Genomic DNA, 26,499 nt, shown 5'->3' on the forward strand with positions numbered 1-26,499 from the left:
TTTCATTCAGGGTTTAGAAGTAGCTGGAGAACTGCAACACCTCCGTGCAAGCAGAGTAAGGGAAGCAAAACAAACAAACAAAACCCCTCACAAAAGATCCCAGCAGAATCTTACCTGCTGCAGTTGTGAGGAGGGAGCTTCTCCCCCTCAGTTTCTTCTAAAAATGTTGATTGCAATAATCAGAGAAAGCTTTTTTTCCCCCAAGCCCAGCTACTTACACCGTGACGTAGGCGTACTCTCCACAGAACTGCTTCTGCACGATGTTTCGAACATCTGGGTTTTTCTGTTTGGATAAAGTATCTTCCAGCAGTGACATGAAGAGTTTGGAAAACTCCTGGGCATCCTAGAAGAGAAAAAACCCCCAGCCTGTTAACAAGCCTGCCTCAGCACAATGCCTAATCACAAGCCTTGTCACTAATTTACTGCTAATTACCCACAGTCCTACACACAGCCTCTGCTGGATAAAGAAAACCAGGCAGTAGAATGCAAGAAAAAGAGGAATTTGCCTAAAAGGAAAATGGTGTGACCACAGCAGGAGCTCACCTGGCTCTCAGCCAGCCCTGCCTGAGGGGGGTTTGACTCCTGCCCTGCTCCTCACAGGGCTTTAGAAGGGGGGAAAAAAAGAAAAATAAAATAAAAAGAACCTAAAGCTCCTGCAGAGCTTTCCAGTCCCTCAGTGCTGTGCTCCCAGAGCTCAGCACACACCACGGGGTGGCCCTGCTGGTGCCAGAAGGTAGAAGGAAAATAAATATCCCCCAAAAATGAGAAGCTGTCCTGGGAATTCTCTCCTGCAAGGCTCCAGAGCTGCAGTGCTCATCCTGGGGCCTTCCTCACCCCTCCTCTCTCCTTTTCCAGAAACAAAGAGGCTTTGGCCTCTCCCAGTTGTCTTTTCCATCACTGCTGGCTTCCTTCCCCTCCTGCATCCTCCCAAGGAAATGCCTGTGCTGGGGCTCTTCCTCCAACCACCTCCCTCTTCTCAAAGTTTATTTCCAAGCCTCTCTCCCTCTTCAGCTTCAGCCACTGCCTGCAGGACTCCCCAGCAGAGCTCTCTCCTCTCTAACCAGGCTTCCTCTGCCCCACAAGCTCCCCTTGGACCTTCCCTGGGTTTTGGTGACACCAACAAACATCTTCTCACCCTTCAAGGGACCTTCAACCCCCACTGAACTTCCTACCCCCAAGAACCTCCCTGCCCTGGGGGCAGCAGCCCGGGAAGCACCTGCTAAAGGACTCTCAGGGGAGATTCAGCTCCCACCCACCCCAGAGCAGGGGTTAATTAGGTGCTAATAGAATCATAGAATCATACAATTGGCGTTGTTGGAAGGGACCTCAGAGATCAATGACTCTCCCTGTACCTGTCCCACCACTCCCTGGGCCCCTCCTCATCTCCCCAGGCTTCCTCCTGGCCTGTTCAGATTCCTCCTGATTTTCCCCAGCCTACTCCTGACTTCCCCAAGTTCCTCTTGACCTCTCTGGGCCTCCTCCTGCCTTGTCCATGTTTCTCCTGATCCCCCTGGGCTCCTCCTGACCTCCTTGGGCCCCCTCCTGACCTGTCAAGGTATCCTCCTGCCCTCTCTCCTTATCTCCCCGGGCTCCCTCCCCACATGTCCATGTTCCTCCTCATCTCCCCAGCTTCCCTCCTTGATCCCCCAGAGAGGGAGGGAGAAGAGGTGCTCAGGGCCCTCCCCATCTTTATCCCAAGGAGCAGATCCCAAACTCCCAGACCTTCCGATCCCACCACCAGGCTGGTTTTTTCCCCACCATTTTAGAGAAGCTGCTGAGCTGAGAACACCCCCACAAAACCCCCCAAACCCCACCTGCTGCTGCCCTGTGTCCAGCCCCAGTGCCTTGACGAAGCCCGAGGGGTCGATGTAGCGGCGTTTGCTGTTCTGCAGCAGAGCAAAGAGGTACTGGAGGTGCTCACAGACACTCTGGGGCTCATAGTCTGGCAGAGAGAAGACATGGGAGGGGTTACAGCAAGTGGTGCCAGGCAGGAGAGAAGTGGTGCTGGTGATTGGGTTGTTCTTGTAAAGGTTCATTTAATAATTAGAAATGTTGGGGTTTTTTTCTCGAGCTGGAAATGATTTTGGGAGGAGTGAGGTGGCTCCTGGCAGCAATGAGAGCACAGTGCCAGGAATAGTGTGGGTTGGATCATCAAATAAATACCCAGAAATCACAGAATCCCAGACTGGTTTGGGTTGGAGGGACCTTAAAGCACCCCCAGTGCCACCCCTGCCATGCTCAGGGACACCTCCCACCAGCCCAGGGTGCTCCAAGCCCCATCCAACCTTCAGCACTGCCAGGGATGGGGCAGCCACAGCTTGTCTGGGAAACCTGGGCCAGGGGCTCAGCACCCTCACCCCAAACAATTTCTGCCCCATCTCCAACCTCAATCTCCCCTCTCTCTCCCAGTTCCAAGCCATTCCCCCTCATCCCATCCCTCCAGGCCCTTGTCCCAAGTCCCTCCCCAGCTGCTGAGTGATCACAGAAGCACAGAATCCCAGATTATTTTGGAAAGGAAGGGACATTAATGATGATCCAGTGCCACCCCTGCCATGCTCAGGGACACCTCCCACCAGCCCAGGGGGCTCCAAGCCCCATCCAACCTTCAGCACTGCCAGGGATGGGGCAGCCACAGCTTCTGGGGGCAACCTGGGCAACCAGGGACTCAGCACCCTCACCCCAAACAATTCCTTCTTAATATCTCAATCTCCCCTCTCCCAGTTTAAAGCCATCACCCTCTGCCTTGTCACTCCAGGCCCTGCTGAAAAGTCTCCTCACCAGCCCCTTCCCACACCCCCACAAGCTGGGAGTGAACAGGTTACCATGCACCAACAGTCCCACAGCAACAGCTTCTTGTTGACCCTAAATGCTGAGGCATGGTTTAAAAACAGCATCAAAACAGAGACAGAAGAAACTGGGACCAACAGTGTCACAGGACAAAATTCTTTGTTGTGAGGGTGCTGAGCCCCTGGCCCAGGTTTCCCAGAGAAGCTGTGGCTGCCCCATCCCTGGCAGTGCTGAAGGTTGGATGGGGCTTGGAGCACCCTGGGCTGTGGGAGGTGTCCCTGAACATGGCAAGGGTGGCACTGGGGGGGCTTTAAGGTCCCTTCCAACCCAACCTAATCTGGGATGCCACAACTCTGAGGAAACTTCACCATCCCAGGCCACCACATCCATCCTGAGGGCACTGGGAGCCTCACTCAAACCAGGGACTCAAATTTCCACCCTCTCATGGGATAACTGCAGCCCCACAAACACCCAAATCAGCCCCAACTCCTGTGCTTCCACCCCAGCACCCTCACTGGGAACCATTTTGGGAAAGAACCAAACCCCAGTGGGAACAACTCAGAGAAGTTTGTTCCTCAAAACCCAGACCCCAAAACCCCAGGGTGAAGAGGAGTGGCTGTAACTTCACCCCATTGATTCCCCCAATAAACAATCCCAGAGCTCACATCAGGGGGGTAAAAATTTGAGGGGAAAAGATCATAGAATCCTAGAATGGGCTGGGTTGGAAGGGAGCTCAGAGCTCATCAAGTCCAACCCTTGCTCCACTCCCCCCGTGGTTCCCAGCCCATGGCACTCAGTGCCACATCCAGGCTCTTTGGAAATCTCTCCAGACACAGAGAATCCACTACTTCCCTGGGCAGCCCATTCCAATGCCTGATCAGCCTCTCCAGAAAGAAATTCTTTCTCATCTCCAACCTAAACCTCCCCTGGCACAACTTGAGACCCTGCCCTCTTGTCTTGCTGAGAGTTGCCTGGGAAAAGAGCCCAACCCCCCCCTGGCTCCAACCTCCTTTCAGGGAGTTGCAGAGAGTGATGAGGTCTCCCCTGAGCCTCCTCTTCTCCAGCCTCAACACCCCCAGCTCCCTCAGCCCTTCCTCACAGCAATTCTGCTGGATCCCTTCACAGCCTCCTTGCTCTTCTCTGGACCTGCTCCAGCACCTCAATCTCCTTCCAGGGGGCTACAGAGCAGATGGAGACTCCCTATGGACAAGGAATCCCCTGGGGAAGCCAAGGGGCAATGGGCACAAGGTGCTCCTGGAGAGATTCCCATGGGACACAAGAGGAAAACTTCTCCCCATGAGGAGAGTCAGAGCTTGGAATGGTCTCCCAGGGGAAGGGGTGGATTCCCCCACTTTGGGAAGTTTGAAGTCTTCCCCAGGGGGTAGAATCCCCCTCCAGGTTCCCAGCTTGGCCCCCACCTTTGTCTTTGGGGATGCCCTCCCCACTGGCATGGTCACTGGAGGGGCAGAGGTAGAGGGCTTGGCGGAGCTCCAGGTTCAGGAACCACATCTGCAGGAAGGTGTTGACGTAGCAGGTGGCCCCCAGGTTGGTCAAACCCACGAATGCATTCTGGGGTGAGAGAGAGAAAGGAGAAGTTGTCACTGGGAACTGCCAGACCCAGAGCCTCTGGAGTAACAGGAGAATTGTTTTGGGGATGTTTGTGGGGAAAAAAAGCAGCTCTGCTGATGGACAAACAGCCACGTCCCAACCTCTCTGGTTATAAGAGGGGACAAAGTGTCACTTCCCCTCCTTGCTGTCTTCCCACCAGGGATGGGGGAGGGCAGGGAATGGGTTTTGGATGCTGGGGAGGGAATAGGAAGAAATCCAGCAGCTGGGGAGGGTATTGGGAGGGTGTTTTGGGGCTGTCTGTGGGGAAAAAGCAGCTCTGGTATTGCAGAAACAGCCACATGTCAGCTACAGGAGGGGACAAAGTGTCACCTCCCCTCATCCCTGTCTTCCCCCAAGGGATGGGGAGGGCAGGGAATGGGTTTTGGATGCTGGGGAGGGAACAGGAAGAAATCCAGTAGCTGGGGAGGGTACTGAGGGGGTGGTTTGGGGCTGTATGTGGGGAAAAAGCAGCTCTGACATTGTACAAACACCCACATCCCAGCTACAGGAGGAGACAAGGTGTCACCTCCCCTCATCCCTGTCTTCCCCCCTGGGATAGAGAAAAGCAAGGAATGGGTTTTGGGCACTGGGGAGGGAACAAGCAGAAATCCAGCAGCTGGGGAAGGTGTTTTGGGGCTGTTTGTGGGGAAAAAGCAGCTCTGGTATTGTAGAAACAGCCACATCCCATCTACAGGAGGGGACAAAGTGTCACCTCCCCTCATCCCTGTCTTCCCCCAAGGGATGGGAGAGGGCAGGGAATGGGTTTTGGATGCTGGGGAGGGTACTGAGGGGTTGGTTTGGGGCTGTCTGTGGGGAAAAAGCAGCTCTGGTATTGTACAAACACCCACATCCCAACTACAGGAGGGAACAAAGTGTCCCCCCCAGGGATGGGGAAGGGCAGGGGATGTTCTTTGGTCCCTGTGAACCACCCAAAAATCCAGCAGCAGGAGGGGGTTGGGCATTTTGGGGCTGTTTGTGGGGAATGAGCAGCCCTGGTATTGTAAAAACAGCCACATCCCAACCTCCCCTGGGTGCTGGGAGGGGCTGGGGAGGGGCAGGGGGGGTTTTGGGGTGGGGGGGGTGTTACCTTCTTGCGGCGCTCGCAGTTGGGGTCATCGATGTTGTGGAAGCTGTTCTCATCTATCTCCCCCAGCCAGATGTGCTCCCCAATCCCCACCAGGCAGTTGGGGTTCCCCCGGCAGTTCCTCCTGTGGGGGCAGCACCCAACCCAACTGTCACCCCTGAGAAAGGGACAGGACTGTCCCCTGGGGGGGGTGACACGGGGGGACTGAGGGGGTGAGGACCCCACAAGGGGGAATGGGGGAGCCTCAGAGGAGAGCAGAAGGAATTGGGGTGCCCTGGGTCTGGGGTGCCAGCAGGGAGAGTGATCCCCCACAAAGCAGGTGGGGATCCCCTCAGCATTTAGGGAGCCAGGCAGGGAGAAGGAGCACCCACAAAGCAGGTGGGGATCCCCTCAGCATTTAGGGAGCACCCACAAAGCAGGTGGGGATCCCCTGTCTGTGGGGAACCAGGCACAGAGAGGGATCCCCCCAACGCCAGGGAGGGACCCGGGGAGCCAAGGGAAGAGAATTCCTCAACTCTGAGGAACGAGGATCCCGCCGAACAGAACGTGGGGGGTGTCCCCATCGACTCTGAAGGTCCCAGAACCCTCAGGGCGCTTCCCCAGCCCCACGGGAAGGGAGGAGGAGAGCGGGGTCCCCCCCAGCACAGGGCGTGGGGCGGGGAGAGCCCCCAGGCCCACGTACGGAGGAACCGGGTTCCCTGCGGCTCTGAAGGGGGGAGCGGGGCAGAGGCGGGGGGGGTGTTCGGACGGTACCGGCAGGCCCCGCGCTGGCAGGGCTCCAGCCCGACGCGGTAGGCCGCTTCGATGTGTTCCTGCGCCACTGCCTCGGGCGGCACCGTCTCGGTCCAGCGCCACGCCGCCTTCTCCAGCTGCAGCCGAGGAGCCATGGTCCTCACCGGACCCCGAACCTGCCCCCGGCCTTGGCTTTGCCCCTGTCCCGGTCCGGTCCCGGTAACGGCCCGGTCCGGTCCGGCCCCTCCCGCCGCCGCCGCCGCCGTCGTCGTCAGGGCCGGTGACGCCACGAGCGCGACGCGTTGACGGGCGCGAGGCGGTGACGGTTACAAACTGCGACACGCGACGCGCCGGGAGGCGGGGCCTGTGCAGGGGGGCGGGGCTCGTGCGTACACGCGTGAATAATGGAGGCGTGGCCTGTGTGAGTGGGCGTGGCCCGTCCGTGGGGGCGGGGCTTGCTCGGGGGCGGGGTCTGCGCGGAGGGGCGGGGCCTCCACGTCCCGTTGGGAGGAGGGGGGAGGGTGTCAGGCCGGGGACAGGCGGAGCGGACCCATCGGTACCGCGACCCCTGGGGACCCCCACCCATCGGTACCTCCACCCATCGGGACCCCGACCCACCGACACCCCACCCATCGGTACCTCCACCCATCGGTACCTCCACCCATCGGTACACCCACCCATCGGTACCGCGACCCACCGGTACCCCCGACCCATCGGTACCGCGACCCACCGGTACCCCCGACCCATCGGGACCCCCCACCCCTCCGGACCCCATACACCTCGGTACCCCGACCCATCGGGACCCCGCACCCCCCGTACCGCACCCTATACAACCCCCCCATTCCATATCCTCCTATACACCCCCATCTCCCCCCCCCCATTCCATACCCCCTATACACCCCCCCATTCCATACACCCCCTCATCCCCCTCCATTCCATACCCCCTATTCACCCCTCCCATTCCATACCCCCTATAAGCCCCCCCATTCCATACATGCCCCATCCCCCTCCATTGCAAACCCCCCTATACACCCCCCCATTCCATATCCCCCTATACACCCTCAATCCCCCCCATTCCATACTCCCTATACACCCCCCCATTCCACACCCCCCTATAAGCCCCCCCGTGCCCCCCAGCACACCCAGACAGCTCTGGCAGTTCTCTCTCCTTTAATGGCTGTCCCCGTGGGGGTCCCCCCAGCACCCCCCACCCCGGGGGCTGCGGGCGGCCCGGCCGCCCCACCACAGTCTCAGGGGGCCGGGAAAAGGGGGTGGGGGGGTTGTGTGTGTGTGTGTGTGTAAACATTTTTGGGGTCCCAGCCCCCCCCCTCCCCCCGGGGGGGCCACCCCGGGGCAGCAAAGCACCGTTTCCTCCTGGTTGTTTGGTTTTGGGTTTTTTTTTGGAAAATGATGAAATTGGCCAAATTCCCCCCAGAATGGCTTTGGGAAGGGAGGGGGGGGGTGTTAGGAGGGGCAGGGGGGGGCGGGGGGACCCCCCACCGCACCATGCCGCAGGTCTATGGGGTAGCGGGGGGTCCCGGCGGGTGCCAGCACCAAACCCCGCACGCACCCCGTGATGCCAGAGGGGAACTTGGAGGCTGTCAGCGTCAGGGGGTCTGGGGCACCTCCTGTGGGGACAGGGGGACATGGGGGGGTGGGGGGATATGGGGACACAGGGGGATGGGGGAATATGGGGGGATATGGGGACACAGGGGGATGGGGGGATATGGGGACACAGGGGGGTGGGGGGGACATGGGGACACAGGGGGGTGGGGGGGATATGGGGAGATATGGGGACACAGGGGGGTGGGGGTATATAGGGGGACATGGGGGGATATGGGGACACAGGAGGATGGGGGGGTTGGGGGATATGGGGAGACATGGGGACAAGGGGACACACAGGGACACAGAGGGATGGGGGGATATGGGGGAAATGGGGACCCAGGGGGAGGGATAGAGGGGATATGGGGACACAGGGACACAAAGGGATGGGGGGATATGGGGACACAGGGGGATGGGGGAGGTTGGGGGATATGGGGGGACATGGAGACACACAGGGACACAGAGGGATGGGGGGATATGGGGGGATATAGGGACATGGGGACCCAGGGTGATGGAGGGGATACAGGGGGATATGGGGGCACAAAGGGATGGGGGGATATAGGGGGACATGGGGGGATATGGGGACACAGGGGGATCGGGGGGGTTGGGGGATATGGGGACACACAGGGACACAGAGGGGGATATGGGAAGATATTGGGACAGAGGGGGGTATGGGGTTACAGCAGACACAAGGGGACATGGGGGGACATGAAGGATATGGGGGGACATGGAGGGGACACAGCAGACACGAGGGGACATGGAGGAACATGGGGGGATATGGGGACACAGGGGGGTGGGGGGGACATGGGGGGATATGGGGACACAGAGGGATTTGTGGGTGGGCAGCACCCGCTCTGTGGTGTCCTGTTCTCTGTCACTGCCTGTGGTGACCCCATGCCACCCCGTGTCCCAGCAGGTGTCCCCACCCCATGCCACCCTGTGTCCCATCCCATGGACCATGCCACGTTCCACCCTGTCCCCACGTCCCACCCCATCACCCCCTGTCCATCCTGCATCCATCCCATGTCCCACCATGTCCCATCCTGTGTCTATCCCATGTCCACCCCATGTCCCACCCCACGTCCACCCCATGTCCACACGATGTCCACTCCATATCCCACCCCACGTCCCACCCTGTCACCATGTCCCACCCCATCACCCCATGCCCATCCTACATCCCCCCACGTCCCACCCTGTCACCGTGTCCCACCCCATCACCCCATGCCCATCCTACATCCCCCCATGTCCCCCCCCACGCCCTTCCCTGTCCCCCCGTGTCCCCCAGGTGTCACCATACCCACGTAGATGTTCCCCTGGGTGTTGGCCATCACGTTGGCTCCTGGTGACTCCCCACTCACTGGCTCCTCACCATCCACCTGCAGCCACCCACGCCGGCCCTCCCTGCACAGCACCATCAGCACCCACACCTCACCCTGACCCCCACCCAGACCCCCACCCAGACCCTCCCTGGCCACCACCCACCTTGTCACTGTCACCCTGTGCCACTCCCCATCATTGATGGGATCTTCAGAGACGATGGTGGCCTCGCCACTGCCCAGCTGGTAGCTGCAGGATGACACAGGCTCAGTGCAGGGGACACCCTGAGGTGGCAGGGGACACCCATGGGTGACACCCTGGGGTGACACCCTGTGCTGTCACCACTCCCTCCTCACCTGAACACCAGGTGCCCATCTTTCAAGCCAAGGCCAACGAAGTCTCGGGCTTTGCCACCCTGGCTGGGCTCCTGCAGGCACAGCAAGGGGGGGGGGTGAGCGGGGTGGGGGGCACCCTGAGCCCCACTCTATGGGGGTGGCACCCCTGTCCCCTCCCCAGCACTGTCCCCTGTCCCCACTCACCTCCCCGTGCCACAGCAGCAGCCCCTCGGAGCTGCTCGTCCTCACCTCCAGCTCCAGCATGTCAGGGGCCTCGGGGGGGCTGCAGGGAGAGGGGGAGTGGTGGGTGCAGCACCCCGGGAAGGGTGCAGCACCCTGAGAGGGTGCAACGCCTCAATAGGTGCAGCATCCATCCCATGGAGGGTGCAATGGGTGCAGCACTCAGGGAGGTTACTCTGGTGCAATAGGTGCAGCACCCCAGGGTGGTTCCATGGGTGCAGCACACAGGCAAGGGTGCAATGGTGCATTGGGTGCAACACCCTAAGAGGTTGCAGTGGTGCAGGAAATGCAACATACTAGGAGGCTGCAATGGGGCAGTGGGTGCAGCACCCAGGGAAGGGTGCTCTGGTGCATTGGGTGCAGCACCCTGGGAAGCTGCAATGGGGCAGTGGGTGCAGTCCCCCCAGGCAGGCTGCAGTGGGGCAGTGGATGCAGCCCCCCCAGGCAGGCTGCAGTGCCATGGGTGGGGGTGCTGCCCCCATTCAGGGGTGTCCCTGTCCCCATCCTCAGTGTCACTCACCCACGGGGGAAGAGGTGACCGGGCAGGGCCAGGTAGGATCCATCCTGGAATGCAACACTGAACTGGCCAGGAGCATCTGGGGGGAGAAGAGGGGGGGGGTAGGGGGAGGAGTAAGGGGGAGCCCCACCATTCCCTCAGTATCACTTTTGGGTGAAAAACAAGGGAAAAAGGGTGCAGGACCTACCGCCACCCCCACTGCCCTCCTGCCAGTCCTGGTCCAGCTCCAGCGCCAGTCCTGTGGGCAAGAGTGAGGTGGGGAGGGGGGGCACATGCTGTCTGTGTCCCCTCCCCAGGTGTCCCCAGGTGTCCCCAGGTGTCCCCAACTCACGGTGCTGGCAGGAGGGGCCGGTGTAGCCGGGGGGGCACAGGCAGGCGTTGTCCCTGCAGGTGCCACCGTTCAGGCAGGGGCTGGGGTGCAGGCACCGATTCTCCTCCCACTCACAGCGAGGCCCTGGGGACAACAGGGGACACTGGGTGACACGGGTGGGTGACACGGGTGGGCGACACGGGTGGGCGACACGGGTGGGCACCCGCCCTCAGCCCATCCGCTGCCTGGGATTTGCTCTTGCATGCACACAGGTGTGCAAGGTGACCATGTGCATACGCAGGAGATGAACACATGGCGTGCTCACGCGTGTGTGCAAATGGGACGCGTGGGCATGCATGCACAGCAGATGCACACACCCACAAACTGCACAGACGTGCACACCAGAGGGATGCACGCATCATACGGTGCTTGTGCAGCACACATGCAGCAGATGCACTCACTTGTGAACAACACGCATGCACGCACGGTGTTCAGCATGCACAGCACGTCTGTCTGCAGCACACGTGCATGCACATGCATGGTGCACACGCAAACAGGGCACATGAACGTGTGGATCTGCAGCACACATGCATGCACAGAGCACCTCTCTACACACAGTGCATGTGCAGGTGCTGCACGTGGGCAGACATCACACACAGAGCACACGCCACACACACGTATGTGCAGCAGGCATGCACCATGCAAATGCCCACACATGCACTGAATGCATGCACTTGCAGCATGCGTGGATGCACAGTGCACACGAAGACGTGCAGCACACACACACACACACACACGTGCCTGTGCAGTGCACACACATGCATAAACATTCAGACATTCACTGTAGGGCACGGCCGTGCCACAGGCACAGACACAGCCCCATGCTCACACACTGCACACACGTGCACACAACACAAAGCACACACAGAGCACTCCCCTGCACACACCCATGCACCTACACATCCCCAGACACACCCGTGCTCATGTCCACTCCCATGCACATGCACACCCATGCACACCCATTCACCCTATGCACACGCACACCCATGCACCCCATGCACCCCCATGCACATGCACACCCATGCACCCTATGCACATGCACCCCATGCACACTCATACACCCCATACACATGCACACCCATGCATCCCATGCACATGCCCCCCCATGTACATACACACCCATGTACCCTATGCACACTCATACATCCCATGCACATGCACCCCATGATCATGCACACACATGCACCCCCATACACCCCATACACATGCACACCCATGCACACCCATTCACCCTATGCACATGCACCCCCATGCACCTGATGCACCCCCATACACCCCATACACATGCACACCCATACACCCTATGTACACACACACCCATGCACCCCACACACATGCACGCCCCACACACCCACACACACCCACAGACAACCCCCTTCCTGACCCCCCCACTCACCACCAAAGCCAGGGGGGCAGAGGCAGCGGAAGGCAGGTCCTGGGGTGCTGGGGGGCAGGGGGAGGCAGCGGGCACCCCGCAGGCAGGGGGTGGGCAGGCAGGGGGAGTGCTGCCCGCACTGTCCCACCCCCCGTGCCCGCAGGAAACCCTCAGCCAGCTCCAGCCTCTTCCCGTTGATGGTCACCTGGACACACACACACAGGCACCATGGAGGGAGGGGACACAGGGTAGGTGTCCCCTCTGGGTGTCCCCCGCCCCAAAGCCCCGGGTGTCACCTCTCCAATGCAGCCGCGGAAGGAGGTGTTGGTGGGGGGTCGGTGGGGGGGCTCGATGCCCCCCAGGTAGAGGGGGCTGCGCAGGTTGAGGCCTTGGCTCTTGCCGGGGGAGGAGCGGGTGACAGGGCTGTCACCGTCCACCACCAGGGTCCCGTCCTTCTGCACCCGCTCGGCTGTCACCGCGTGCCACCGGCCCAGGGCCACCGGCTCCACGCTCCGGAGAACGGCCGGGCCTGTGGGGACAGGGGGTGGCATCGTTGGGGGGGGAGGTAGGGGTCAGTAGGGGACACTAAGGGTGTTTGGGAACCCAGGACAGGCCTTGGGAGATCCTGGTGGTGACAGGGGATCATGGTGACATCAGGGGGCCCCACTGATGCCTGGGGACCCCTGCAGTGACAGGGGACCGTGGTGACATCAGGGGACCCAAGTGATGCCCAGCAATGCTGGCACCAGCTGGAGACCCTCAGTGATGCCAGGAGACCCCAAGGGACCCTACGGATGTCTGGGGACCCTGTCAGTATCTGGGGACAAAAGTGATGCCAAGAGACCACGGTGACCCCCAGAAGACCCCAGGGATGTGACGCCAGGGGATCCCAGTGACACCAAGGGACCCCACTGATATCCAGGAACCCTGGCAGAGCTTGGGGACCCCAGTGGCACTTGGGGACTTTGATGGTGGCAAGGGACCCCACTGTGGCTCAGGGCCCCCAGTGCCACCAGTGAACCCCAGTAGTGCCAGGGCTACACCCCTGGTCCCCAGAGCCACCAGCCCCACCCAGTGCCATCAGGACCCTTGTCCCCATGCCAGCCCACCTGAGCCCAGCTCATAGCGGAACTCGAGGTGGCCACCAATCATGGCCAAGGCCACGTAGTCCTCCACGGGGGCAGCTTTGCCAGCACTGAAGAGCAGGAGCCCCTCGGGTGCCAGCGGCAGGAACTCGGCCTCCACCCGCAGCTCATGGTGGATGTTGGTGAGGGGTGGGTAGGAGACGAAGGCCCCCTCCTCACCGAAGGATGGCACGGTCACCGTCTCACCTGCCACACCACAGTCAGTGCCCAGCTGGTGGGACCCCATCCTCCATCCCCATGGTGATGAGGCCCCATCCTCTATCCCCATGTTGGTGGAACCCCATCCTCAATCCCCATGGTGATAGGACCCCTTCCTCCATCCCCATGGTGGTGAGACCCCATCTTCCATCCCCATGGTGGTGAGACCCCATCCTCCATCCCCATGGTGACAGGACCCCATCCTTCACCCCGTCATGCCAAGCTCCCCAGGATGGTGCCCAGCCCTGTGCACAAGCCCCTGGTATGCCCCATTGGGGTAGTCCTCACCTTATGCCCATGTCCCCAAGGTTGTCCCTACCACATACCCATGTCCCCAGGGTGGTCCCCACCTCATGCCCATGTGACAGAGTGGCCGCAGCCACATCCTTATGTCCCCACGGTGGCCTGAGCCATATCCCCATCTCCCCACCCCACGTCCATGTCTCCAGGGTGGACCCCAACCCCTGCCCACTTTCCCAAAATGGTTCCCTAACCCCATGTCCCCAGCCCTCTGCCCACCTCCCTAAGGTGGTCCCCACCCCATGCCCACATCCCCAGGGCAGTGACAGCCATGTCCCCTATGTCCCCATCCCCGCTCACCCTCAGTGCACCTCTCCCCAGCCTTGCCCAGGTGACATCTGCAGGTGTAGCCCTGCCCGTCCGGCCGGTTGACACAGGTGGCATCAGCCCCACAGGCCTCTGCAGGGTGACAAGCCATCAGCACCCACCTGGGGAGGGGCAATGGGGGGACATCCCCATGGGGTGGCACCTTACCCGGGTGACAATGCAGAGCCTGTGAGTACTCGCAGTTGCTGCCGGTGAAGCCGTGGGGACAGCGGCAGATGTAGGTGCCACTCTCGGCGTCCTGGCACACACCACCGTTCTGGAGGGGGTGGAGGGGATGACATGGGTGTCAGCGAGGAGTGAGGGACAGGTGACAGTGGGTGAGCATCATGTCCCCCTTCCTCATCCTCACCTGGCACGGCTGATCCTGGCAGGTGGGACAGTTGGTGACCCCGTGCGCCTGCAGGTCCATGTCCCCAAAGGCCACCTCCTCTCCTTGGATGCGAAGCTGGCGCACGCAGCCTGGGGTGGGATGGAGATGGAAGAAAGAGGGGGGTGGGTGACACCTAGCACAGCCCCCCCAACACCCACACCCCCAAAAACCCTTTAACTCACCCACAAACCCGGTGCTGAGCCCCGTCTTGGCCAAGGCGCTGAAATCGGGGTAACCCCCCAGGTACAGCTCCTCATTCAGATCCAGCCCTTGGAATTTCCCCTGGGGGAAAAGGTGGGTGGGCACCCAAAAAATAACCCCCAGCTCCCCTCCCCTCGCTTCACAAACTTACCTGGGAGGTGCCATTGACCGGGGGGTGCCCCTCCAGCTCCAGAGACCCCCGGGTGAGGTTGCGGCGCAGCCGGACGGTGTGGTACTGACCCAGCCGCAGCGGCGTGGGGTGACGGATGGTGGCCATGCCCGACCCGGCATCAAACCTGGTTTATTTTTGGGTGTAGGAAGGTGTTGGCACCCACCCATCCATCCCTCCCCCTCCCTTTGCCCACCCATAGCACCCAAACTCCTGGGTCTCACCGGAATTCGGGGCGTCCGTCCACCAAGCCGAAGGAGATGAAGTCGGCGCCGCTGTTTTTCTGCTGCCCATTGTAGAGGAGGAGACCTGAGGGGTGACAGAAAGGGGGGGTTGGGGGCCACCTCAGGGTGGGGGTGACACTGTGGGGCTCACCCCAAAAATACCCCCTGGGATAGAGGAGAAACACAATACCCAACCTCAGAGGGTGGAGGGGGAGTTGGCTGAGTAAAGGAGGAGGGCCTGGGGAGGAGGGATGGAGGGGACATGGTGACACATGGGGACACACATGGTGACACACTGGGGATATGCTCACCATCAGCAGCATCAGGTCGGAAGGTGATGAGGATCTCAAACCTCTTGTAGGCATCCTTGATGGTGGGCAGGGGGAGGAAGGAGCGGGGTGTCTGCCCAAAATAGGGGACCAGGCTCTCTGCGGGCATGCAGTGGGGTCAGGAGGGGTGAGGGTACATCCTGTCCCCCCAAACACACCCCCCCTGTCCATTTGTCTGTCCTCACCTCGCACCCTCAGGACATAGTATGCCTTCTCCTGGCCTCGCTGGTTGGTGGCAGCACAGATGTAGACACCAGAGTCCTCATGGCTCACAGCTGGCAGTGTCAGGACGTTCCCCTCCACCCTGGCCCCTGCTGGCAGCTCCCCCTCCAGCTGGGTGGAGGTGACATGGCTGTCAGCACCATTGGGTGCCCCCCCTCTCCCCCCCTGTGCCCCCATCCTCGTGCCCCATCATCTCACCTTGCTCCAGGTGATCTCTGGCACTGGGAAACCAGATGCCAAGCAGGGTAAAACAGCTGAGGAACCCACTGAGACCTCTTTCACATCTGGATGACTGGAGACCTGGGGGGCAGCTAGGGACAGAAAACCATGGAATCATCAACTGTCCTGGTTGGGAAAGGCCTTGAAGAGCACCCAGTCTAACCAGTAACCCAGCACTGTCCAGGCCACCACTGCCCCTTGTCCCTCATCCCCACATCTCTGGGGCTCTGAAACCCCTCCAGGGATGATGGGGACTCCAGCCCTGCCCTGGGCAGCCTGGGCCAGGCCCTGACAACCCTTTCCAGGCAGAAATTCTTCCCCAGCTCCAACCTAAACCTCCCCTGGCACAACTTGAGTTGTGCCAAAAGTTCCTCTTGTCCCATCCCTTGTTCCTTGGGAGCAGAGACCATCCCCCCTGGCTCCAACCTCCTCTCAGGGGGTTGCAGAGAGCCAGAAGGTCTCCCCTCAGCCTCCTCTGCTCCAGGATCAGCACCCACAGGGCCCTCAGATGCTCCTCACAACTTCTACAGACCCTTCTCCATGCTCTCCAGACCCTTCCCCAGCTCCATTCCCTTCTCTGGACACTCTCCATCCCCTCCTGAGGGTTCCAGAACTGACCCCAGGATTTGAGGTGCAGCCTCCCCAGTGCCCAGCACAGGGACCATCCCTGCTCTGCTCCTGCTGGCCACACCAGTGCTGACACAAGCCAGGATGCTGGTGGCCTTCTTGGCCACCTGGGCACACCCTGGCTCTTCAGGCACTCTCAACCAACATCCCCACGTCCTTTTCCCATCAGGCACTTTCCAGCTGCTCTGTCCCAAGCCTGGAACATGGTGTAGGGTTGTTATGACCCCAGGACAGGACCTGGCACCACCTGTGTCCCCAGCCCTCACCTTGTACACGGAGGATGAGGTGGGACTGCACGGTGCCCACGGTGTTGGTGGCAGTGCAGCGGTACTGCCCGGCGTCCGCCCGTTCCACCCGCTCAATGGTGAGGGTGCCATCCCGGACCAGCACCCCGGGACGGATCCGACCCCCCACTTTGCTCCAGGTGACGTGGGGACGGGGGTCACCCAAGCCCAGGCACTCCAGTTCCACTGCTGTCCCTGCCAGCACCGTCTGCACTGCTGTCCGTATGTTGATCACGGCCTTGGGGAGAGCTTGGGGGGGTAAAAAGGGGACTTTTGGGGTGACCCCCTCCACCGCTGTCTGAGGTGGCAAGCACAGGAGTAAGAGATGGGGGTTCTGAAGGAATGGGGAGAGATTGGAGGTACCAGGGTTCTCGTGGGTGTAAGGAGAGATTGGAGGTGTTGGGTGCATGGTGGGAGATGGGGGAGTCCCGGAGTGTTGAGGGGTATGGGGGGAGGTGTGGGGTAACAGGGTGTTGGGGGCCATGGGGGGGAAGGGGTCAAGAGGTGCTGTTATCTGTGGGGGATGGGTCAGTGGGTGCTCCTGGGCTTGGGGACAAGGGACTCAGGGTGCCCGTGTTGGTGGTGGTCATGCCAGGGAGTGCTCTTGGGTTGAGGGGGGATGGGGATCCCAGGGTGCAGTACGAGTGGGGGTCAGGTATTGGGGTGCCCCTGGTCTTGGGGTGCCTGTATAGGTGGGAGTCAGGGGTGCCCTTGGGTTTGGGGGATGGGGGTCCTGGGGCACCGTGTGTATGTGGGATCAGGTTGAGGGGTGCCCATGTCCTACCCTGAACGGTGAGGGTGACCCTGTCCTCTGCGTGTCCCCCCGGGGCGCTGGCCCGGCACACGTACACCCCCTGCGCCCCCCACGCCAGCTCCGGCATCCTGCAGGGACACAGCTGGGCTGTGAGACCCTCACCCCACCACCCCCTGTCCCCACCACCCCCTGCCCACCCCCATCCCTTACCTCAGCACTCCGTCCCGCACGCTGTGGCTGGGGGGCAGCTCCCCCCCCTCCTTCAGCCACTCCAGGCGTGCCCGGGGGTCCCCCGAGACGCTGCAGGCGAACTCGGCCGTGCCACCCACCCCTTTCACCAGGCTCCCCGGTGTCACCCGCACCGTCAGGGGACCGCTGCCACTGTCACCTGTGTCACCTGAGTGGGGTGCAGAATCATGAGATGAGGCTGAGGGAGCTGGGATTGTTCACCCTGGAGAAGGGAAGACTCCAGAGGGACCTTAGAGCTGCCCCCCAGTCCCTGAAGGAACCCCCAGGAAGGCTGCAGAGGGACTTTTCATAAGTGTCCAGTGATAGGAGAAGGGGAAATGGTTTGAAACTGAGGGAGAAGAGGCTCAGACTGGATCTTAGGAAGAAGTTCTTCATCAGGAGAGTGCTGAGACTCTGGAACAGATTGCCCAGAGAAGCTGTGGCTGCCCCCTCCCTGGAGGTGTTCAAGCCCAGGTTGGATGAGGCTTGGAGCAACCTGGGCTGGATGAGAGGTGTCCCTGGGCATGGCAGGAGCTTGGAGGGGATGAGCTCTGAGCTCCCTCCCAACCTCAGCCATTCTAGGATGATGATTCTATGATGGCACCCGGTGACACCAGCACCCCCAGAGCTCACCGTGGACAACCACCCGGGCGAAGGTCTCGGCGGTGCCGACGCGGTTGGTGACGCGGCAGCGGTAGGTGCCGGCATCGTCGGGGAAGACGGGGCTGATGCGGAGAAGGCCGGCACGGTGGATGACGCGTTCAGAGAGGTTACCATTGACCTTGTCCCAAGTGTAGAGCAGTGGGGGGGTGCCATGGGCCACACACTGCACCTGCAGCGCGTCGCCAGCACGCACCATGCTGTCTTCTGGCAGGCTGGTGGCATATGGTGGTGCTGGGGGAATGGGTAGTACTGTCAGGACGTGGCCACAGCCAGGATGGGGCAACAGGGCAATGGGTGGGGCAATGGGACAATGGGTGGGTCAATGGGATGATGGGTGGGACAGTGGGTGGGTCAATGGACAATGGATGGGTCAATGGGAGGTTCAATGGGTGGGTCAATGGGGCAATGGGTGGGTCAATGGGATAATGGTGGGACAGTGGGTGGGTCAGTGGGACAGGATGGATGGATAGAGGGGTATGAGAGGTGTGTGTACTGCGATGGCTGAGATGAATGGATGTAGAAGGAAGAGATGGATGGAAGGGCATGAGCAGAGTCAGAGAGGAGCTGGGGAGGAAGAGGGTGAGTAGGGGCTGGGACCAGGCTGGATCTGGGAGGCAGGGCTGGGATGAGGTCTGGAGGAGGAGCTGGTGGAGACGGCAGGTGGTCCCTAGGGGCACCCCTTCCCCCCAGTACTCCCTTACTCTCCACGTGGAGGGCGACAAAGGCCTGGGCAGTGCCAGTGGGGCTGGTGGCATTGCAGATGTACTGTCCTGAGTCCTGCTGGGCAGCCCGGGGGATGACCAGGCTCCCGTTCTCCACCCGGTGCTGCCAAGGCAGCGGCGCCCGCAGCTTCGACCACTCCACCTGGGGCTCCGGTTCTCCTGCGGGTGACAATGGTGACAGTCACAGAATCACCGAATCGTGATGGTTGGGCCCCATCTCTCCCCACCACCCTGCCTCCTCTCCATACCTCTGGCCGTGCAGTGCAGCGTGGCGGTGTCCCCTGCCACCACAGTGACAGCGGGTGGTACGGTGACCTCGGGGGCTCCGGGGTGCCGCTGCCCCGTCTCCACGTTGATGTCCACCCGGGCTTGTGCCGAGCCCAGGGCGCTGTGCGCCGTGCAGACGTAGGTCCCGGCGTGCTCCGGCTTGGCTGGGGAGAGCTGGTGGACACGGGGATGGGTGGTGAGGACCAGGCACCCATCGGCACCCTGCGGAGCCCCAGGGTGTCCTGCTCACCTGCAGGATGGCCTGGCTGTCCATGTGCAGCAGCGTTTGGTGCTCCACCTTCTGCCGGGAGCCCGGGCGGCTCCAGCGCACCAGAGGCCGCGGTTCGCCCCGGCCCAGGCACTCCACGCTGAGGGATTTGCCCTCCTGCACCGTCACGGGGCCTGGGGGCATCACTGACACCGTGGGTGCACCTGGAGAAGGAGGAGGGTGTCAGCGTGGGGATGGGGACACCACCACTAAGGATGTTGGCGTGGCCACGGGGGACACTGTCAGCCTGGGGGCATCTGGAGCATGGGGAGGACTTCAGCATGGGAATGGGGACACCACCACCACCTTGGGGACATCTAGAGCATATGAAAGACACGGGGATGGGGACACCATCAACCCTGAAGTATCTGAAACCCATGAAGGGTATCAAGATGGGGACAAAGGTACCATCAATCCAGGAGCATCTGGAGCCTATGGAGGACATCAGCATGGAGATGGGGACACCACCACCATAAGAATATCTAGAGCATATGATGAAGGACATGGGGATGAGGACACCATCAACCCAGGAGCATCTGAAGCACACAGAAGACATCAGGATGGGGATGGGGAAAACACAACCCCAGGGGTGCCTAGAGGACATCAGCACGGGGACACGGGCATGACTGCTCCAGGAGCACCTGAAGCATATGAAGGACATGGAGATGGAGTCTCCATCACCTCAGGGGTATCTAGAGCACATGGAGGACACCAGCATGAGGACAGAGACACCACCACCCCCTGGCCATCTGGAGCACATGGGGACAGGGACAGGGCCACACTGGCCACCTCGCACCTTGCACCAGGAGGTTGACAACGCTGCTGGCGACACCGAAGCGGTTGGAGGCCACGCAGTGGTAGGCGCCCTGGTTGCCCACGTGGGCACCAGAGATGGAGATGACCGAGCCATTGGAGCTGATCTTCACATTGTCTGGGCAAAAAGGAGCTGTCAGAACCAAGGCTACCCCAGCGACCTTGCTGAGGCCCTTCTGGGGACCACCATACCTTGGAGATGTTGGCCAGGTCCCATCCGCCAAGTGATGTTGATGGGCCGGGCACCATCATGGACGCGGCACTTGAAGGTGGCATCTTCACCCGGTGCCACTGCCATGCTGTGTGGGTCGATGGAGATAATGGGGCTCTGCAGACCTGCGGGGACAAAAGGACAGGGAAGCCACCAAAGTCAGCCGTGTCCCTCCAGCATCCTCTCTTGTCCCATGGGCACACTTACGGTAGCTGGAGCTGTCACGGGAGGTGACAGTGACAGTGAGAGTGGCCTCGCGGGACACACTGCCCGTGTCTGCCCGGCACACGTACTCCCCTGAGTCGGCCACTGAGAGCTGTGACAGCCGCAGGCGGGACCCTGAAACCTGGGGACACGATGACAGCAGGTGGTGGCATCAACCAACCACCCATGGCCACCATTCTCCACTCAGCCAGTGTCCCCATCTACCTGGTGCTTGGCCGGGAGGGACCCCCCACGCTTGTACCAGGTGATGGTGGCCTGTCCCTGGCCGGCCACCAAGCAGTCCAGGTCCAGGGTCTGTCCCTCAGTGACAGAGGATGCCGAGGACTCGATGCGGATGGGGGGTGTGACACTGGCAGCTGCAGGGGCAGAGAGAAGGGTCAATGTCCCCACCCGTGCCCAAGCACTTGTGGGTACCTGTCACCTGAAAGGTGGCACTCACAGTGGGATGGGTTGGCTCCATCATCGATGGTGACAACGAGCGACGTTTCTTGTGTGACACCACCCGATGTCACCCGGCACACATACTCCCCGGAATCAGCCGCTGTCACCTGGGGGATGCGCAGGCGGGTGCCTGACACCTGGGGGGGACAATTTAGGGACAGGTCAGTGCTGGAGAGGAGCAGGGGACAGGGCAGCATGTGTGGTTGACACCCTTCTCAGCACCCTACCTGGTGGCCCGTGGGCAGGGAGCCACCACGCTTGTACCAGGTGACAGTGGCAGGGCCCGACCCTGCCACCAGGCAGTTGAGGTCCAGGGTCTGTCCCTGGGCGATGGCTGAGGACGAGGACTCGATGCGTAGGGGCTGGGTGACACCAGAGGCTGGGAGGGGGGAGATAGCAAAAGGGGATGTTTGTCACCAAGGTGGCACCCGCTTGTCCCTAAGTGCCACCCTCTTGCTTGTCACTCACTGTAATAGGTGCCGGCGCTGCTGGGCACGGTGACAATGACAGAAGCCTCCTGTGTGACAGTCCCCAGGGTGACCCGGCACACGTACTCCCCTGAATCAGCCACTGCCACCTGGGAGAGGCGCAGGCGGGTGCCCGACACCTAGGGAGGTGGCAAATTGGGGACACATCAAGTGTCTGAGGTGCGGCCCTGCCCTGCGGGGTGACGGCACCTCCCCCAGTGTCCCACCTGGCTGTTGGGGGGCAGAGCCCCCCCACGCCGGTACCAGGTGACGTGGGGGTGTCCCTGTCCTGCCACCATGCAGTTGAGGTCCAGGGTCTGTCCCTCGGTGACAGCAGCAGATGAGGTCTCAATCCTCACAGGTGGCGTGACGCCGACGGCTGGGGGTGGCAGAAGGGTCAGCTATTGTGTCCCCATCCTGTCCCCATCCTGTCACTGTGTAACCTCCCACCCATCCCCCATACCGTAGGAGGAGCCAGCACCAGTCTGGATGGTGACGATGAGGGATGTCTCGTGAGTGACACCGCCTGATGTCACCCGGCACACGTACTCCCCTGAGTCAGCTGCTGTCACCTGGGGGATGCGCAGGCGGGTGCCTGACACCTAGGGGGGGGGGAGGTGACACAGGTGACAGGGCGTCACAAACCTCTTGGAATCCCCAAAACCACCTTTTTTTGCTCCAAAACTCTCCTCCCGTGTCTACCTGGTGCTTGCCTGGGAGGGCCCCCCCACGCTTGTACCAGGTGACAGTGGCTTGTCCCTGCCCTGCCACCAGGCAGTTGAGGTCCAGGGTCTGTCCCTCGGCCACCGAGGAGGATGAGGACTCAATGCGCACTGGGGGGGTGACACCAGCAGCTGAGGACAGAGATGAAAGGGTCACCCCAAGAAGTCTGCAGTACGGTTCCCCTGTCCCCTCCTGGTCCCCACTCACGGTAGGTGCTGGCCCCACTGGGCTGGATTGTCACCATGATGGAGGTCTCCTTGGTGGTGGCCCCGCTGGTCACCCGGCACACGTACTCGCCCGAGTCGGCTGTTGTCACCTGCAGCAGGCGCAGCCGGGAGCCCGACACCTGTGGGGAGGGGACAAGGGGGTCACCAGAGCCACTTGAGCTTCCACGGGGCCATCAGTGCTTGCACGGGGCAGTGTGCCATTGCACAAGGCCATTTGGGCTCGCATGAGCCACCTTGGCTTCCAGGGGTGACTTGGACTTGAACAGAGCCACCTGGACCTGCATGGAGACACTCTGGCTCGCATGGGGCCACCTGGGTTTGTAAGGGGCCACCTGGGTTTGCACAAAGCCATGGGTTAACCCAACCACCTCCCTTGAGACATTCCCCTCGGTGTCACCTACCTGGTGCTTCGGGGGCAGGGACCCCCCACGCTTGTACCAGGTGACAGTGGCCTGTGCAGGGCTGGCGATGACACAGTTGAGGTCCAGGGTCTGACCCTCAGCCACCGGCGATGATGGGGACGAGGACTCGATGCGCAGGGGGGTCGTGCCACCTGGGGCTGGGGACCAAGACAGGTTAGAGGCCATGGCCACCACCACGTGTGACCCTCAGAGGGACACCAAGAGCCTAGGAAGCTGGGATGAGCATGCACAGGGGTGCCTTCTCTAGGGCACAATTCATTCCAGGCCTAGCATCACCAAAGGGCAGAGCCATCCCCACGGGTGCCCTGTCCCCTCCTGGTTCCCACTCACAGTAGGTGCTGGCCCCACTGGGCTGGATTGTCACCATGATGGAGGTCTCCTTGGTGGTGGCCCCGCTGGTCACCCGGCACACATACTCGCCCGAGTCGGCTGCTGTCACCTGCAGCAGGCGCAGCCGGGAGCCCAACACCTGTGGGGAGGGGACACGGGGGTCATTTGGGCTCCCATGGGACTTCTGGGGCTTGCTTGAGGACAACTGGGCTCACATGGGGCAGCTTGGGCTTGAATGATCCACCTGGGCTTCCATGGGGCCACCAGGCTTGCATAGGCCACCTGCCCTTGCATGGGCTACTAGGGCTTGCATGGAGTCACCTCGGCTTGCATGGGACCACCTGGGTTTGTATGGACTACTCAGCCTTGCATGGGGCCACGAGAGCTTGAATAGGCCACCAGGACCTGTGGAGGGCCACTTGGGCTTGCATGGGTTCACCTGACCTTGCATGGAGCCACCTGGGCTTGCACAGGGCCCCAACCTCCCCACTTGGGGATGTCTGAGAGGACATCCCCCTCCAGTGTCCCCTACCTGGTGCTTGGCGGGCAGGGCCCCCCCACGCTTGTACCAGGTGACAGTGGCCTGTGCAGGGCTGGCAATGACACAGTTGAGGTCCAGGGTCTGACCCTCGGTCACGCTGGAGGACGGGGACTCGATGCGCAGGGGGGTTGTGCCACCAGAGGCTGGAGAACAAGACAAGAGGGTGACACGGTGACACCAGTGACCGTGGCAGAGCCCTCTGGCACAGTCAGGTGAGACACAGCTCAGTGCTGTGCCACATGGGGACCCCCTGCTGGCACTGTCCCCTCCTGGTCCCCACTCACGGTAGGGGCTGGCCCCACTGGGCTGGATTGTCACCATGACAGCAGATTCCTTGGTGGTGGCCCCGCTGGTCACCCGGCACACATACTCGCCCGAGTCGGCTGTTGTCACCTGCAGCAGGCGCAGCCGGGATCCCGACACCTGTGGGGAGGGGACACACAGGACACAGGGGTCATTTGGCTTCCATGGGGTCACCTGGGGCTTGCACAGCTCCAGCTGGGCTTGTACAGGGGCCACCAGGCTTGCACCCAACTGTTCAAGCTTCCACAAGTGCCACCTGGGCTTGCAAAAGTGCCACCTGAGCTTCCACGGGCCACTTAAGGTTTCAAGGACCACCAGGACTTCCATGGGGCCACCCAAGTTTGCATGGGAGCCCTGGGCTTGCATGGGGCCATGGAAGATTGCAGGGGCCACCTGAGCTTCTACAGAGCCAGGTATCAACCCCAACCATCCCCTTGGTGACATCTCCTCCAACCAAGTCCCCTACCTGGTGTTTGGCAGGCAGAGCACCCCCACGCTTGTACCAGGTGACAGTGGCCTGTCCCTGTCCTGCCACCACGCAGTTGAGGTCCAGAGTCTGTCCCTCAGCCACAGTGGATGAGGAGGCCTCGATGTGTACTGGGACACTTGAAGCTGGTGGCCCTGGAGGGGGGGAGGGTAGAGCTGTGACCAGCCACCTGGGACCAGTGTGTGTCCCCCAGGTGCCACCAACACCCCAGTCTCACCATAGGACGATCCAGCTGCAGCCACAACAGTGACAATGACAGAGGCCTCACGGGCACTGGTCCCCAGTGTCACCCGGCACACGTACTCCCCAGAATCAGCCGCTGTCACATGGGGGACACGGAGACGGGACCCTGAAACCTGGGGTTGGGGACATGTGTGAGTGTCACATGGTGGGGAACGGGCTGGCATTCGGGGTGACACCCCCCTCCACACCCTACCTGGTGGCCAGCAGGCAAAGAGCCGCCGCGCTTGTACCAGGTGACAGTGGCAGGGCCCGATCCTGCCACCAGGCAGTCGAGGTCCAGGCTCTGTCCCTCGGTGACAGATGGGGACGAGGACTCGATGCGGACAGGCGGCGCTGACCCTGCGGGTGGGAAACAGCGTGGGCATAACACAGGGTGGGTTATGTCCCCCCAAAAAAGCTGTCCCCAAATCCTGCTGATGTCCCTTTACCCTCCTCACCTGCCACCACAGCCACCTGGATGGCGGCGCGGGCGGTGCCGGTGGCGCTGGTGCCCACGCAGAAGTAGATGCCGGCATCATCGGCGGTGACAGCGGGGAGCAGCAGGGTGGCAATGTCCCCGTCCTCAGTGCGGGCCTGTGGCACCAGGGGGGCTGTCAGGGGGGCTTGCCATGCCCCCCCAAATCAGCACCCATGGGTGGTGGTGCCCCCCACTCACCTGTGCTGGTAAGGTTCCCCCCTGCTTCTCCCAGGTGAGGGTGGCAGGGGGTGACCCTGAGCCGCGGCAGTAGAGCCGCACGGTGGAGCCCTCCTGAACCTCTGTCCGCTCCGGGCTCACCTGCACCCGTGGGGCACCGGGGGCTGTGGGGAGAGGGGACAGAGTGGGGGACATTGGGATGATGAGAGTGATGGGGATGATGGAGATGGTGGGGATGATGGGCCCCATGCAGATGATGGGAACCATGAGGACAATGGGATGGTGAGGGTGATGGGGACAAGAGGGGTGATGGGACAATGGGGGCCATGGGGACAATGGGGTTGATGGAAATGATGGGGAGCACGCAGATGGTGGGGGCAAGGAGGACATCGGGGATGGTGGGGATGATGGAGACAATGGGAGTGATGGGGACCATAGGGGTGTTGGGGGTGATGGAGACCATGAAGATGATGGAAACAACGAAGACAGTGGGGATGATGGGAACTATGGGGGCTGTGGGGACAATGGGGATTATGGGGACAATGGGGGTGATGGGGAAAATGGGGATGATGGGGGTGACAGGGATGATGGGCAATGATAAAGATGGATGATGGGAGATGATAGGGATGATGAGGGTGATAGGGACAGACATGACAGAGATGATGGGGACAATAGTAGTGATGGGGACAGTGGGGATGACAGCCATGATGGGAGATGAAGGGGCGTGGTAGGGATGAACAACAGGGACCATGGGGACAATCAGGACAACAGAAGTGATGGAGATGATGGGAATGGGGGTGTTGGGACAATGGAGGTGAGAGGGATGATGGGAATGATGGACATGATGGCGATGAACAATGGGGACAGGAATGACTGGGATGACAGAGATGACTGGAATGATGGAGACAATGGGAATGATGGAGTCAATGGGAATGATGGGGATGGAAA

The 26,499-nt window shown here is 61.3% G+C and overlaps 2 protein-coding genes across 8 annotated transcripts in view; both read right to left on the reverse strand.

Moving 5' to 3' along the window:
* Window positions 1-6,504, reverse strand: part of USP48 (ubiquitin specific peptidase 48) — a 34,115-nt gene extending 27,611 nt beyond the window's left edge. For 4 of the 7 annotated variants that reach the window (XR_003988452.1, XM_030463487.1, XM_030463490.1 and 1 more), the window contains exons 1-5: window positions 6,233-6,482; window positions 5,483-5,603; window positions 4,206-4,356; window positions 1,815-1,942; window positions 219-343 (exon numbers count right to left, since the gene is read on the reverse strand). Coding sequence is in view for 6 of the 7 variants with exons in the window: in XM_030463487.1 (XP_030319347.1) it covers window positions 219-343; window positions 1,815-1,942; window positions 4,206-4,356; window positions 5,483-5,603; window positions 6,233-6,366 (659 nt within the window). In the remaining variant the exon portion in view is untranslated. Of the gene's footprint in view, window positions 1-218; window positions 344-1,814; window positions 1,943-4,205; window positions 4,357-5,482; window positions 5,604-6,232 lie in introns of those variants that run through there. The other 3 variants (XM_030463489.1, XM_030463488.1, XM_030463491.1) reach the window with 3 other exon arrangements.
* Window positions 6,505-7,364: 860 nt separating this feature from the next.
* On the reverse strand, window positions 7,365-26,302 carry HSPG2 (heparan sulfate proteoglycan 2). Its single transcript, XM_030463423.1, has 48 exons — window positions 25,816-26,302; window positions 25,573-25,715; window positions 25,355-25,490; window positions 25,111-25,256; window positions 24,892-25,030; window positions 24,654-24,808; window positions 24,169-24,307; window positions 23,876-24,027; window positions 23,344-23,482; window positions 22,993-23,150; window positions 22,572-22,710; window positions 22,344-22,495; window positions 22,105-22,243; window positions 21,869-22,020; window positions 21,643-21,781; window positions 21,402-21,553; window positions 21,173-21,311; window positions 20,938-21,089; window positions 20,716-20,854; window positions 20,490-20,633; window positions 20,281-20,415; window positions 19,467-19,648; window positions 19,198-19,390; window positions 18,929-19,108; window positions 18,198-18,458; window positions 17,547-17,733; window positions 17,367-17,464; window positions 16,565-16,831; window positions 15,651-15,763; window positions 15,416-15,563; window positions 15,213-15,329; window positions 14,902-14,986; window positions 14,660-14,804; window positions 14,490-14,589; window positions 14,287-14,396; window positions 14,085-14,193; window positions 13,911-14,009; window positions 13,077-13,298; window positions 12,264-12,496; window positions 11,989-12,172; window positions 10,554-10,676; window positions 10,410-10,460; window positions 10,226-10,301; window positions 9,670-9,748; window positions 9,487-9,557; window positions 9,296-9,379; window positions 9,111-9,214; window positions 7,365-7,839 (listed from the first exon to the last, which is right to left on the reverse strand). Exons 1-48 carry the CDS (start codon window positions 26,300-26,302, stop codon window positions 7,676-7,678), a joined length of 7,161 nt encoding a protein of 2,386 aa, XP_030319283.1. The 3' UTR covers window positions 7,365-7,675.
* Window positions 26,303-26,499: the final 197 nt, after the last annotated feature.

Source organism: Calypte anna, chromosome 21 (genome assembly GCF_003957555.1).
Source record: "Calypte anna isolate BGI_N300 chromosome 21, bCalAnn1_v1.p, whole genome shotgun sequence".
Lineage (NCBI taxonomy): Eukaryota > Metazoa > Chordata > Aves > Apodiformes > Trochilidae > Calypte > Calypte anna.

Coding starts and splice junctions, on each gene's coding strand:
- HSPG2 (XM_030463423.1), bottom strand. CDS start 26,302: ATGGTCCCTGTTGTTCATCCCTACCACGCCCCTTCATCTCCCATCATG. Junction 20,416..20,489: donor ACCTGGCCAACATCTCCAAG/GTATGGTGGTCC, acceptor CTTTTTGCCCAG/ACAATGTGAAGATCAGCTCC. Junction 16,832..17,366: donor GGTCACCCTCACCGTTCAGG/GTAGGACATGGG, acceptor TACCCCCCCAAG/CTCTCCCCAAGGCCGTGATC.